Below are 12244 nucleotides of genomic sequence, written 5' to 3' on the forward strand. Positions count from 1 at the left end.
AGTGACCATATAGTAGTAGATATCAGTTTTGCAGATCATATAGGAGATTACAGTACAGTTATAGATGGTGACTTACAGTTGACGTTCTTCCTGATGGTGTTGTTAACTTTTCCTTCTTTTTCATCTGGCCCAGACCGACATGACAACTTCTCCAGCCAAGACTCGTCGGCAGAGATTACAACAAAGACACATTTCACTTCTCAATTTCCAGCCATCACCATCTATTCCCAACCTGCACAAATTCCTAATTCTGTTGTCACCCCAACACTGAGCCGCTGCTGCTGTATGTGACCCTGTTACTGCACCTACTTTGTGGTCCAAAAAAACGTGCTCCACCACTGTGCCTCTTATATAGTAATAGTGGCTCCTTTGCGCCCTCTAGATGGTAAAATTGCCCCCTAGAAAATATTAATGCGCTGTTCAAGTGCCCAGGAAAACAATGTCAACATTTTGACCATAGAAAGTGACAATGCCCAATGTGCACCATTGATGGTCACAATACCCTAAGTGCCCCCATAACAATAATGGTTCTTAAGTGTCCACTTAACTGTTAATAATGTCCCCTGAGTCCATGTACAGCTCCCCTATACACAATGTGATCCCCCTACACCTCCACAGAACAGTAGTACATAGAGATCGTGTTTGCCTGCTCTATTGCAGAGATTAACTATATTGGCATGCCAATGTGCATGTCAATATAGTTAACAGCACAAGTAGCTCCGAGTGCGGGGCCTGAGACAAAGACACCCTTTGCCTCCCCCCGGTATCTACGCTTCTGCCCTTTTCCCTTCACAATGACCTTTGCACACGCTCATTACGGTAGATCAGTCAATAAAAAAAATAAGGTTGAGGTATTACCTTTGCGGCTATGTGCATGTGTTGTTTCCTTAAACAACAAGAAGTTGGATTCTAGGATAGCCCAGGTGGCCAGTGTGAGAATTTCAAGATCTCAAAATGTTGTATTATTATAAAAAATATTGTATTATATAAAAAAGTGTATAAAATATATTACATATACAGTATATATACATATTGTGATATTGAAAAAAAAACAAAAATATAAAAGAAAATATGTTTAATACAAAAACCTTATTTAAACAGTAGTCATTTTCTGATTCCACATTCCCTTTAAAGGTGGGATTTGCTACACAGCTTGCAAAAGTACAATAAAAAAATATAGCGCAATGAATACTTTCTAACTGTTTTCTAACTGAGCACAACACTTCTTATCTTTTTATATACTTAGTTCTTAAGGGTCTTACAGAGGCAGGACACTGCTGTTATCTGACAGCTGGCATCTCCCTTGGCAAGATCTCTGAGAAATCAGACCGTCTAGTTCTGCTGGGCAGTAATCAAAAGTAAGTCTGCGACTGTACTGCGAAAATAACAATCACATAATGTACTTGAATGCTCGAGTATTTACTGCTTAAAAGGGGCTTATAGTTTTTGATCAATAATGCGAAAAAATAAAAAGTCAGAAATGTCCAAGATCACTAAAATATATCATATGCTTCAGTTTGCCACCACGGTCACTGATATCAGCCATTGGGTTCCAGTGCTTATTTACATACATATTTACATATAGACCAACGTATAGTTTAACCCATTAGCGACTGAGGAATTTCAATTTTTGCATTTTTTTCTTCCTTTTCTTCCAAGAGCCTCAATTTTTTTGTTTTTTTCTGTTGACATATAAGGCTTTACTATACAATTTAATGAAAAACTGGAAAAAATATCCAGGTGTGGTGGAATTGCTAAAGGAAATGAAAGGAAGTGAGCGGCCACCCGCTGCTCTCACTTCCTGTTGATTGCTTGTAGGTCCAAAGGCGGGGACAGTGACGCTAGCGCTGATTTGTCATAGCGCTCACTTGTCAAAAGAAGTGCACAAGAGACCTGGGAATGTGAGTGCTGACAGCGCAGGAACGGCGCCGGCACAGGAGGGAAGTAGAAGTGTTTTTATTTTAACGGGGGCAAACATTCATATTGAGAAGGGGCTGTCTTATTATGGAAAACTGCTTTAATACCAGGATTTGTAGGACTGAGTTAGGAAGTAGTTGCAGATTATTGAATAGTAGGAAGGAGTTTACTGGAGAGATGAGATGACACCGAGAAGTGAAGTGGATGATGAAGCAAACTGCAATAATGCATGTGGTAAGTGAAAGCTATGCTTCCTGAATACTCAGGCAGCACATGGCTGCCTGAGCCAGCCTTAAAAAGTCTGGGAAAACTAGTAAATTTGCATGGACTAGTACAATGGGATCCAGCCATAGAGAAAGGAAACAAGGTCCGTCGCCTGAGCCTGTAGAGGTGACTAACATCAGTAGGGCAACTAATTTATGCCTTTATTTCTTATTTTCTTTGCATTATGTTTATATTATTAGCTACACAGGTTACAGAAAGCGTTTCCAATGATTTTTGCAATCCAATCCCATATGCTAAGTGTTAAACTATATTTAAATTGACCCTATGTTATAAAATCATTCATCGCCGCCCAAAGTTGCTCTGGCAGCACAATCACAAATCATCTGAAATAATTCAGATACTGTTGTGTGTCTCTTTGAAATAAACGCAAGCGGAGAAAGGTGTGGATGCGATCCAAGGCCGTTATTGTTGTCTGATGGACCGTTCTTCACAGCGTGGTGTCTGCATTGTCGGCCTCCGTCTGATGTAATTTCACATTGTATCTCACAGGTGGATTTTCGACTGGAACAAAAATAACGATCTGGGTTGCTTTCAAATGAAAACTACAATTAATTTTATCCCCCCAAAAAATGATTGAAATGTCAGTTTTATAAATTATAGCATATGAACGACAGGAGAAACATAGAGGCCCAAAATGTGAGGAAAATTACATGTTTCATATTTATTGTTTGACAAATTATACAAATTCCGACAAAATATGGAAACTCAGAGTATGAAACATGTAAAGAATGTTTACCCAGTACGCTACGGATTTTCCACTGGGGGGCAATGTCTTGCTTTAGATTTGCTCTCACTATAGGAATATTATTAGATCTATGTCATATTTGTATTTTTCCTGTAATTTTTTTTTCTTGGATTCTTTGTGTGCGATTCAATGTCTGCAGCCTCTGCTGTGCCCTTTGTACATCTATGTGATAACTATCTTTTTTCTGCTCTCTTTCAGCCAGAGCTTTAAGAAGTTTGCCAGCACGGCGAACATCCAGCGCGCTGAAATTTTGGAATACTGCCAAATTTTGGGAAAAATCAGTCATTTTAGCCCCTCGTTCCAGGTACTGATTTCCTGTGTAACCCTCAAAGACCTTATTTTTATAATAATTTTCCATACACAAAGAATTTCAGGTCGTTTATGACTGCTTGGTTTCTACGGCTTCTTTATCTTATTTGTATCGTGTGTCACACCTGCTTCTTAGACAGAAGAGTTAAAGATCTGTTGTATGTGATGTAACTTCTCATATGTTTCGCCTTATGCTTTTCTTTGCCTGCTTAGAACAGACACACGTTCTTCAGATTTGTTGTAACATCTTAATTTTGGCAGCAGTGGATAGACTTTTTGTTTTAGATATATTTCACTTGCTTTGTGTTGGGCGTATTCGTTGAGATTCTCCTTCCTTTTTGGTCTGTTGGGTCAAAATTTCTGATAGAATCCAATGGAAAATGTTTGACCGGAGGTCCAACAAACAAATATTTTTCAAAAAGATCAAAGTTACATATGAACTGATCAAATTTTAAAAACAATGTCAGTAACGCTAGTCTCTCAACTTACGATGCCATGGATCGTGCCGATGTGGTAAAGTCAATCATCACATTGGTTTGGGGATGAGTAGACATCCATCAGAATTATGGACTGTAGACTGGAGTTGACCAAATCCGAACATATTCACTCAACTCTACTGTAGACATCTATCACTGATAATCTTAATGACTCATTACGATTTTCCAATGTGTCCGTAAAATTTTTTTTTCCGTCCATGATATTTTGATAAGCCGTCCAGAAAAAATAACAAAAAGTCAAGTTGACAACTTTAATGCATGCGCCAAGAATATATCTGCGTCTACATGCCGATACCTATATGTCAAGCACAAACCAAAAGCGCCTGCCCGCTAATTTTACATCTGAGTCTTTTTTTTTGTTCTACTCAGAAAAGTATTGCCTGCTATGCTTTTTAAACATCCGATCTGAGCAGCACAAAATTAGTATTCAGCATAACACAGTGATTTTTCAAAAGTGTAGCTTATAAATGAAACAAGTATGATTTATGTCAGGACTCTATGTTTGGTGCGTGAGAAAATTTTTTAGACAAATGTACTGAATGTGGATTCCAAACTCACAGTGAACAGAGCCTTATATTATTGTTCTCATCCTGTGCTAGATATGCCTGGGGGAATGTTAAGTGTGTAGATCCCCACTCTAAAAAAAATAAATAAAACACTAAAAAGGGTTAAAATGTATTACCATTTACAAAGACCACACTACAGCTACTTGGTTTGCCAGTACAGCATAGAGTACATACAGTACAGTAGATAGTGGTGTTAAATTCTGTACTTTATATCCATGTACCCTATAACCTACCTGTTGTGCCCTGCTCAGATGTATGCTGGCAGACACCACTCCTATATTCAGCGACTTCTGTCAACGTCACGTCGATGGGGCTGCAGCTTCTCAACCTCTCTTCTCCATTGATTGGGCGTGACTGCTGTCATGCTGATTGACAGCCAGCTTCCCATTGCCTAACTGTGGGGAGACAATTGTCAATCAGCATGACATCGGCAGACAACCTGTGTCGACAGATCACCCCAGAAGAAGAGATGTTCTGTTGACATGGAGCTGGTAGTTGTCGTTTAACCGGGCTCTTTCTCTATTACTGGGATATAACAGCCATCTGCAGGAGAGTGTTTCTTTTGTGTACAGGTATTTGTGTGTGTGACATGTATGTATGTGTGTGACATCCCAGGAGTTCAGCCATCACACTGATATTGCCTTCCTCACAGGGAGGGTGATGCTATGCTATGGAGCGAAGAAACATCCCTGTGGCAGGTAACACATACATGCAACATGTTCTGACTCCAGGCCAGAAGGGGGAGCTCTGATCCACTTTGTGGGTGGCTCCCCTATACGTATATATTCTGGCTGGAGGAAGAGTTAGTGCAGACTCAGGAAGAGAGGGGCCGTGCAGGCTTGAAGATCTGCAGCTCCTGTGAGGAACGTTGGGGCCGTGCAGACACGTGGTTCTGCAGCTCCTGGAAAGGAAAGAGAGGAACAGAACAGTTTGTAGAGAGTGTGAATGAGGAAGGAGCAAAGTAGAAGTGAAGAGCTGGAGGGGAGTTGCGACTGAGCTTCCGCCTCGTTGAAGCGCATTAAACCGGTGGCCAGAAGATCGAAGTTGTGGGGGTAACTGTATGACCCACAGCAGAAACCGGCAGGCAGGAGATTGCAAGTCGCCTGTCCACCATTACACCTGAAGGTACAGCAACACATAGAGCCCGGAGTCATCTTAGAGACACCTGTAAAAAGGCTCGAGTTGCCTGCCATGCGGGTAGTGTCCTACCTAAAGGGACAGAGATAGAAAGTGAGGACCTGGTGTGAAGCCTTAGGCAGCAAGGGACTACAGTAACACAGCGCACTAAGGAAGGCTCCCAACCCCACCTGATTTGGGGGGTCTCTAAATCGCTTCCAGGCTGGCCGGATCGCACCATCACCTATGTTCTGTACCCTGGACTGTGGCTGCTTTTCATCACAAGTAAAAGGTAAAGAGACTGCAACATTGTGTCCTCTGATTCTTTCTGGCACTACACCATCTGTCATCCTTGCCTTCTACACTGGGAGCCCTGGGGACTAAGCTCCACCTGTAGGAAGTCATACCATCCCTGCTTCAGAACCATCACCCCAGAGGACCCCTTTAAGCAGCGTCGGTTATCCCTGAGCGAATACCACAGGTGGCGTCACGAACAAATAACTTTCATAAACTTTATTCCCCATTCACATCCCCTTTCAAGGGACTCCCAGGGCCACAGACCGGGTCACAGCCACCGTGACACATCCCTTTAAGAACTGGCTCGTTTCCGAGTACCCCACGGTTCTAGCGGGCGCTCCATTTGCATAAGTATATATGAGTGTTACTAAATGTGTGGGTATGTGATGTGTATATAAATTAATGACAGGTATAGCAGGGAATAAATGAATATTTTGTGACTGTGGCACCTGTTAAGAGGTGAGATACATTAGGCAACAAATGAACAGTGAGCTCTTAAAAGGAATCTGTCACCAGGCTTCTACCATCTATTCAAAGAACAAAATGGTGTAGAGACAGATACCCTAATTTCAGCAATGTGTTACTTACTAGGCTGCTTGCTGCAGTTTTTATAAAAGGAATGTTTTATCAGCGGCAGATTATCACTAAAGGACAAGTAAAGCTGCTGCCATGTAGTCCTCCAGATTCATAAGGTCCGTATAACTCCGCCCCCACTACTGATTGGCAGCTTTCTGCCTATGCACAGTGTATGCAGAAAGCTGACAATCAGTGGTGTGGGAGGGGTTATGCAGAGCTCAGCAGTCAGAGACATATTGGCAAATCCAAGGATCTGAGCCAAATTGTGATGGCCGGACAAGTGGACCTGAACATTTCCAAAACAGCAGATCTTGGGTGTTTGAGGTGTGCGTTGGTTAGCACTTCCAAAAGGTGGTCCCAAGAACTGGTGACAGCATCATGGCTATCCGGGGCTTATCTTTGTGTGTGGGTAGTGAAGGCTAGCCTGTTTGCTTCTTTTACATATTTATTATTCTAAGCATTGAGGATTTTTTTTATGCTTTTTCCCATTTCAGACCTACAAGTTTGTGTATGCCTCTCGGCTAGTGGATTACGGTTTGACATCCGTTGCCCTGCATTATTGCGAGTGCATCGCCGCCGCCATCCTCCTCTCCAACTCTGGATCGTTGGTGTTGATATCGGAGTTAATCAAGGTGACTTAAGCCTTCACACACGTCTTAGATATCCGAGTCCCGGCACTATGGCTCGGGAGATTATTGGCTTGGGAGATTATAGCCCTTATTCCGTATGAGCAGAACAGCCGCCATGGCAGTTTTCTTCTTTATTTCCACCTCCGTCAATGGGAGTTAGCTGTAGAAAACCGTTCCATCTGTTTTTCTCCCCGTATATAACGTCCAACACGTTTCAAGCTAAACATTATTTCAGAGAGAATGCGGAATGCTCATTTTAGCAGGAATTCTGCCATTTCCCTGTTGACGTAAAACTTCTGGGAATAAACATTAATCATTAATGACTTCTCTGCTCGAATCGCCTGCAGTGAAATGTGTTTAACGCTTCAAGCAGAAGAACTGGAATTTTATTTTTTTTTTTTGCTTAAAAATGGTAAATGATAGCTTCGGGTCTCCAGGGTGTATTTCTCTTCATGCCTCTAAACCGTGCACATTGCATTATTATCACATTTGCTGGAGATGGTAAAATCTTGCATTGTTTCAGAGCAGAAGTCTGCACCTTTTCACATGCAAATTGCAATGAAATCTCATACTCTTTCCCTGCCGATCGTGCGCAGGGAAGATGGAAAGAGAACCACAAAAAAACACTGTGGGCAAAAAAAAAAATGATGCATATATTTCTTATGCTTGGATTTATATAGAGCGATGCATAATAAAAGCTCTCTTAAAGGGGCCCTGTCATCTCTCCTGACATTTTTTAGTAAGCAATTGCATTCCCGGTGTGGAATAAATATTTTTTTAGAGCCGTGCATTACACTGTTCATATGAATGAGCTGACAACTGAGCATTTTTATCAATCTTGGCGATAGGGCATGTCCCAACACAGTGTACAATAAACAGTGGCTAAAGTGACATTTAAAGAGGTTTTCCTCTTAAAGGGAATCTGTCACCAGTTTTTTGCTATGTAATCTGAGAGCAGCATGGTGTAGGCAGGAGACCCTGATACTAGCAATGTATCACTTACTGGGCTGCTTGCTGCAGTTTTGATAAAATCGCTGTTTTATCTGCTGCAGATCTAGCAGTTCCCTGAAGGCTGAGCTCTGTATAGCCCCGCCCACACCACTGATTGGCTGCTTTTGTGTACAATATGCGTAGGCAGAAAGTTGCCAATCAGTAGTGGGGGGCGGGGTTACAGGAGGAGCAGAAGGGCTACATGGCACTAGACACATAGTCGTATAGTGATAATCTGCTGCTAATAAAACACTGATTTAAATGAAACTACAACATGCAGCTCAGTAAGTCATACATCCCTGAAATCAGGGTCTTGGCCCCTACATCATGCAAAACCTGGTGACAGATTCACTTTAAAGAGAACTTTTCACACCATTCAAGCTGCCCAAACCAAAGCAAGAATTCATCAGTCATGTAGCCCGATTGTAGTAAGGTATGTTTTTCTCAGAAACACTCCAACGTTTCAGAGAAAACATAGTTTGAAGAGCCAGTTAGGGACCATAGGAAGATCGGGAAAAGTCTGCAGCCACCAGCCGGCTTCTCTCCGCACCGCTCTAGTTGATTGACAGTTCTCTTCCATGTGTGAGAGACCTGTCAATCAAGTAAAGCTATGCGGGGTGAAATCGGCTGGGGGCTGTGCCGGACTGACCAACTCTTCAAATTATATTTTCTCTGCAATGACTGAGTGCCTTCAGGTTCTGTTTCATGCTGCCAGTGGTTTGGGCAGCGTGAATCAAGTGGCTGGTTCCCTTTAACAACTTTTATCACCTATACCTGGGATAGGTAAAAATGTAGGGTTGCTGTAAGCTCCGACATCCATGAAAATGGGGGTTCCGAACTCCCTTTTGAGAATGGAGTCGTAGTGCTCATACATGTGCAGTTATGAAGTACTAAAAGAGATAGCTAAGCTGGGGTGGAACCTCCAGTCACATGATCAATGCTTGACCTCAGCGATCATTGTCTACGGGAAACCCCTTTAAGGCCCAGATCACTCTTACCCTGCTCTATTTACAAAAAAAGTTTGAAAAGTATGGAAAGGGCACAAACATTTGAGCAATTCCAGCTTCTGTAGGAGCTCACATGCATTTGCTTTCTTTTACTTCTCTAGGATGTTACCAGATTATTTGTAACTATTATTGACTGCCATGTTGGGAGTGTCTTGAGGTTTTGGAAATTAAGATACATGTTTTTTTTTTTGTGTGTGTTGCTCCCAACTTTATCCCAATGGCATATGTTGGGTGGAAAAAAAGATAGGACATGCTGGAATTCGGACATGCTGGAATTCAACATGACCAACCTTTTGTTTCTATGGGAAATAAACCATAGTCAGAAGGAATCGTGCAACATCTATTGCTCACTCCTCATTGAAGTAGCTTTTTCGCTCAAGAATTATTTCTCGTTTATGGTCACCTTTAAAACTTTTTATTAACTAACTGTGCAAACCTGCTTCTTGAATGATAAGAGGAATCTGGATAATTCAGGATGTAAGAAAATATTTTTAGGAGAAGTTCAAGTAATGAAAATTACAATTCTAGGTGATATTCTCAGAATGAATAATGGCCATAGGTTCAAGTACTTAGTTGTCAGCCTATACATTCAACTGGATGTTTTTGCAGTGACCTAGCTCGCTTTATAAAAGAAAGAGCGGTGATATGAATGTAAGAAGGACATTAAAATTTACAAATGTGACACATCAAACGAGGACAGTTCCTAAAGTCTCCTTCTTCTCGTAACTTATTTATGGCCTGAATGAGACTCGAATGAGCAGTATTTGAGGTGAAAAATGTAAGTTGTAATTATTTAAGGTTTTTTTTTCTACGACTGATAGTATGCGTGACTTTCAAGTGACATTTTTAAATCCGCACACGTGTACCTATATGTGCGTCTGGGCCTCTGATGAATAACTGCACAGAATGTCTGTAAGGAGAGGTCTTTCGAGAACGGAACATGGAACAATCTTGGTTTATGCAAAGGAAGGTGAAATACGCAAGAAAGCTGAACGTAAAGCTCTCTTCCAATATGTTTTAGGGTTTCTATGTTTTATAAAAAAAAAAATTTCAAATATCCTATTAGCACTTTATTTCCAAAAATAGTTATTCCAAACAGTGAAAAGTTATCACCTATCAATGAGATGATAACTGGCCGCCTGCAACAACCATCACCGATCCTATGAACGAGGTTCTAAAATAAAGAACTCAGTGACCATCCCTCTATTCCGAAGGACAATTAAGAGCCCCCTTTTTCGGTATCGGGGGGGCTGAAAGGTGATAACTTTGAATGTCGGGATAACTATTTAGAATGCTTAGAAAATGTATTATTATAGCTAATCCAATATAAAGATGTGATACTTCCGTCAACGTAGTCCTTTGTCAAACTTAATTGTCACAGGATGGAATGATTAAATGCACTGTTGCAGTGCCAGATAGACTAGGGGTAAATCCTAGCTTGGCAGGCTTTTATTAGCCGCACCTGTCCAGATTTGCATAAAACAGGCTAGGTGTTCATCTAAGGTAGTCAGCTGGAGGGAAGCTGACCAGGGTGGATTTGTGTTGGAGCTAAAGAGAGGGACAAGTTAGATTGCGGCGTTGTTTATTTAGCACCTGGACAAGGCTAGGGATTTATATTTGTGATTATATTTTAGTGCTGTGCAACCTGTGGAAATAAACATGACATTGTTTGATAATAGAATCCAGTGCCTGTGTGAACGTTACCTACCCTGAGATCGTGAATCCCTACAGGACCGTGGCATATTGACAGCCACCAATGATGGTTCACTATACCAATAAGATTTTTTTTTTTAAGTAATTTTGGAAATGCGTCCATTTTTTAATGTTATTTAGGGCTGGGACCTTATTAATGCTCGCCCTCCACCATGGCAAAGTTGTTTGAACCTCAAACTTTGAATGTGTTTGTTGCAAAACTGATAAAAAGTGTGTCTTGCACGTGATTCAACAAAATTTAAGTGCTTTTAACCCCTTCCCGACCTTTGACGCATACGCTGCGTCATGAAAGTCGGTGCCATTCCGACCCATGACGCAGCATATGCGTCATGGAATGATCGCGTCCCTGCAGATCGGGTGAAAGGGTTAACTCCCATTTCACCCGATCTGCAGGGACAGGGGGAGTGGTAGTTTAGCCCAGGGGGGGTGGCTTCACCCCCTCGTGGCTACGATCGCTCTGATTGGCTGTTGAAAGTGAAACTGCCAATCAGAGCGATTTGTAATATTTCACCTAAAAAAATGGTGAAATATTACAATCCAGCCATGGCCGATGCTGCAATATCATCGGCCATGGCTGGACACACTAATGTGCACCCACCCCACCCCTCCGATCGCCCTCCCAGCCCCCCGATCTGTGGTCCGCTCCCCTCGGTCCTGTGCTCCGCTCCCCCGTCCTCCTGCCCGCTCCCCCCGTGCTCCAATCACACCCCCCGTGCTCCAGTCAAACCCCCCCGCACTCCGATCCCCCCCGCACAGCGATTCCCCCCCCCGCACAGCGATCCCCCCCCCGCACAGCGATCCCCCCCGTGCTCCGATCCACCCGCCCGCACAGCGATCCCCCACTCCGTGCTCCAATCCCCCCCCCGTGTTCCGATCCACCCCCCCGTGCTCCGACGCCCCCCCGTGGTCCCCCCCCACCCCATCATACTTACCGATCCAGCCGGGGTCCCGTCCGTCTTCTGCCTGGGCGCCGCCATCTTCCAAAATGGCGGGCGCATGTACAGTGCGCCCGCCGAATTTGCCGGCCGGCAGATTCGTTCCAGAGTGAATTTTGATCACTGAGATATAACCTATCTCAGTGATCAAAATAAAAAAAAAAAGTAAATGACCCCCCCCCCCTTTGTCACCCCCATAGGTAGGGACAATAAAAATTTTTTTTTTTTTTTCCACTAAGGTTGGGGTAAGAACTAGGGTTAGGGTTAGGGGTAGGGTTAGGGTTAGGGGTAGGGTTAGGGGTAGGGTTAGGGTTAGGGGTAGGGTTAGGGTTAGGGGTAGGGTTAGGGGTAGGGTTAGGGATAGGGGTAGGGTTAGGGTTAGGGGTAGGGTTAGGGCTAGGGTTAGGGCTAGGGTTAGGGTTTCGGTATGTGCACACGTATTCTGGTCCTCTGCGGATTTTTCCGCTGCGGATTTATGGCGGATTTACCATGTTTTTTCTGCGCATTTCAATGCGGTTTTACAACTGCGATTTTCTATTGGAGCAGTTGTAAAACCGCTGCGGAATCCGCAGAAAGAAGCGACATGCTGCGGAATGTAAACCGCTGCGTTTCCGTGCAGTTTTTCCGCAGCATGTGTACAGCGATTTTTGTTTCCCATAGGT

The 12244-nt window shown here is 42.9% G+C and overlaps 1 protein-coding gene across 3 annotated transcripts in view; it reads left to right on the forward strand.

The window, feature by feature from the left end:
• SEC16B (SEC16 homolog B, endoplasmic reticulum export factor) overlaps positions 1–12244 on the forward strand; it is a 184663-nt gene that overhangs the window by 77116 nt on the left and 95303 nt on the right. For all 3 annotated transcript variants that reach the window (XM_069737793.1, XM_069737792.1, XM_069737794.1), the window contains 3 exons: positions 1247–1358; positions 3146–3251; positions 6803–6940. In XM_069737793.1, coding sequence (XP_069593894.1) covers positions 1247–1358; positions 3146–3251; positions 6803–6940 — 356 coding nt within the window. The remainder of the gene's footprint in view (positions 1–1246; positions 1359–3145; positions 3252–6802; positions 6941–12244) is intronic.

The sequence above is a fragment of the Ranitomeya imitator genome, chromosome 8 (assembly GCF_032444005.1).
Source record: "Ranitomeya imitator isolate aRanImi1 chromosome 8, aRanImi1.pri, whole genome shotgun sequence".
Taxonomy (NCBI): Eukaryota; Metazoa; Chordata; class Amphibia; order Anura; family Dendrobatidae; genus Ranitomeya; species Ranitomeya imitator.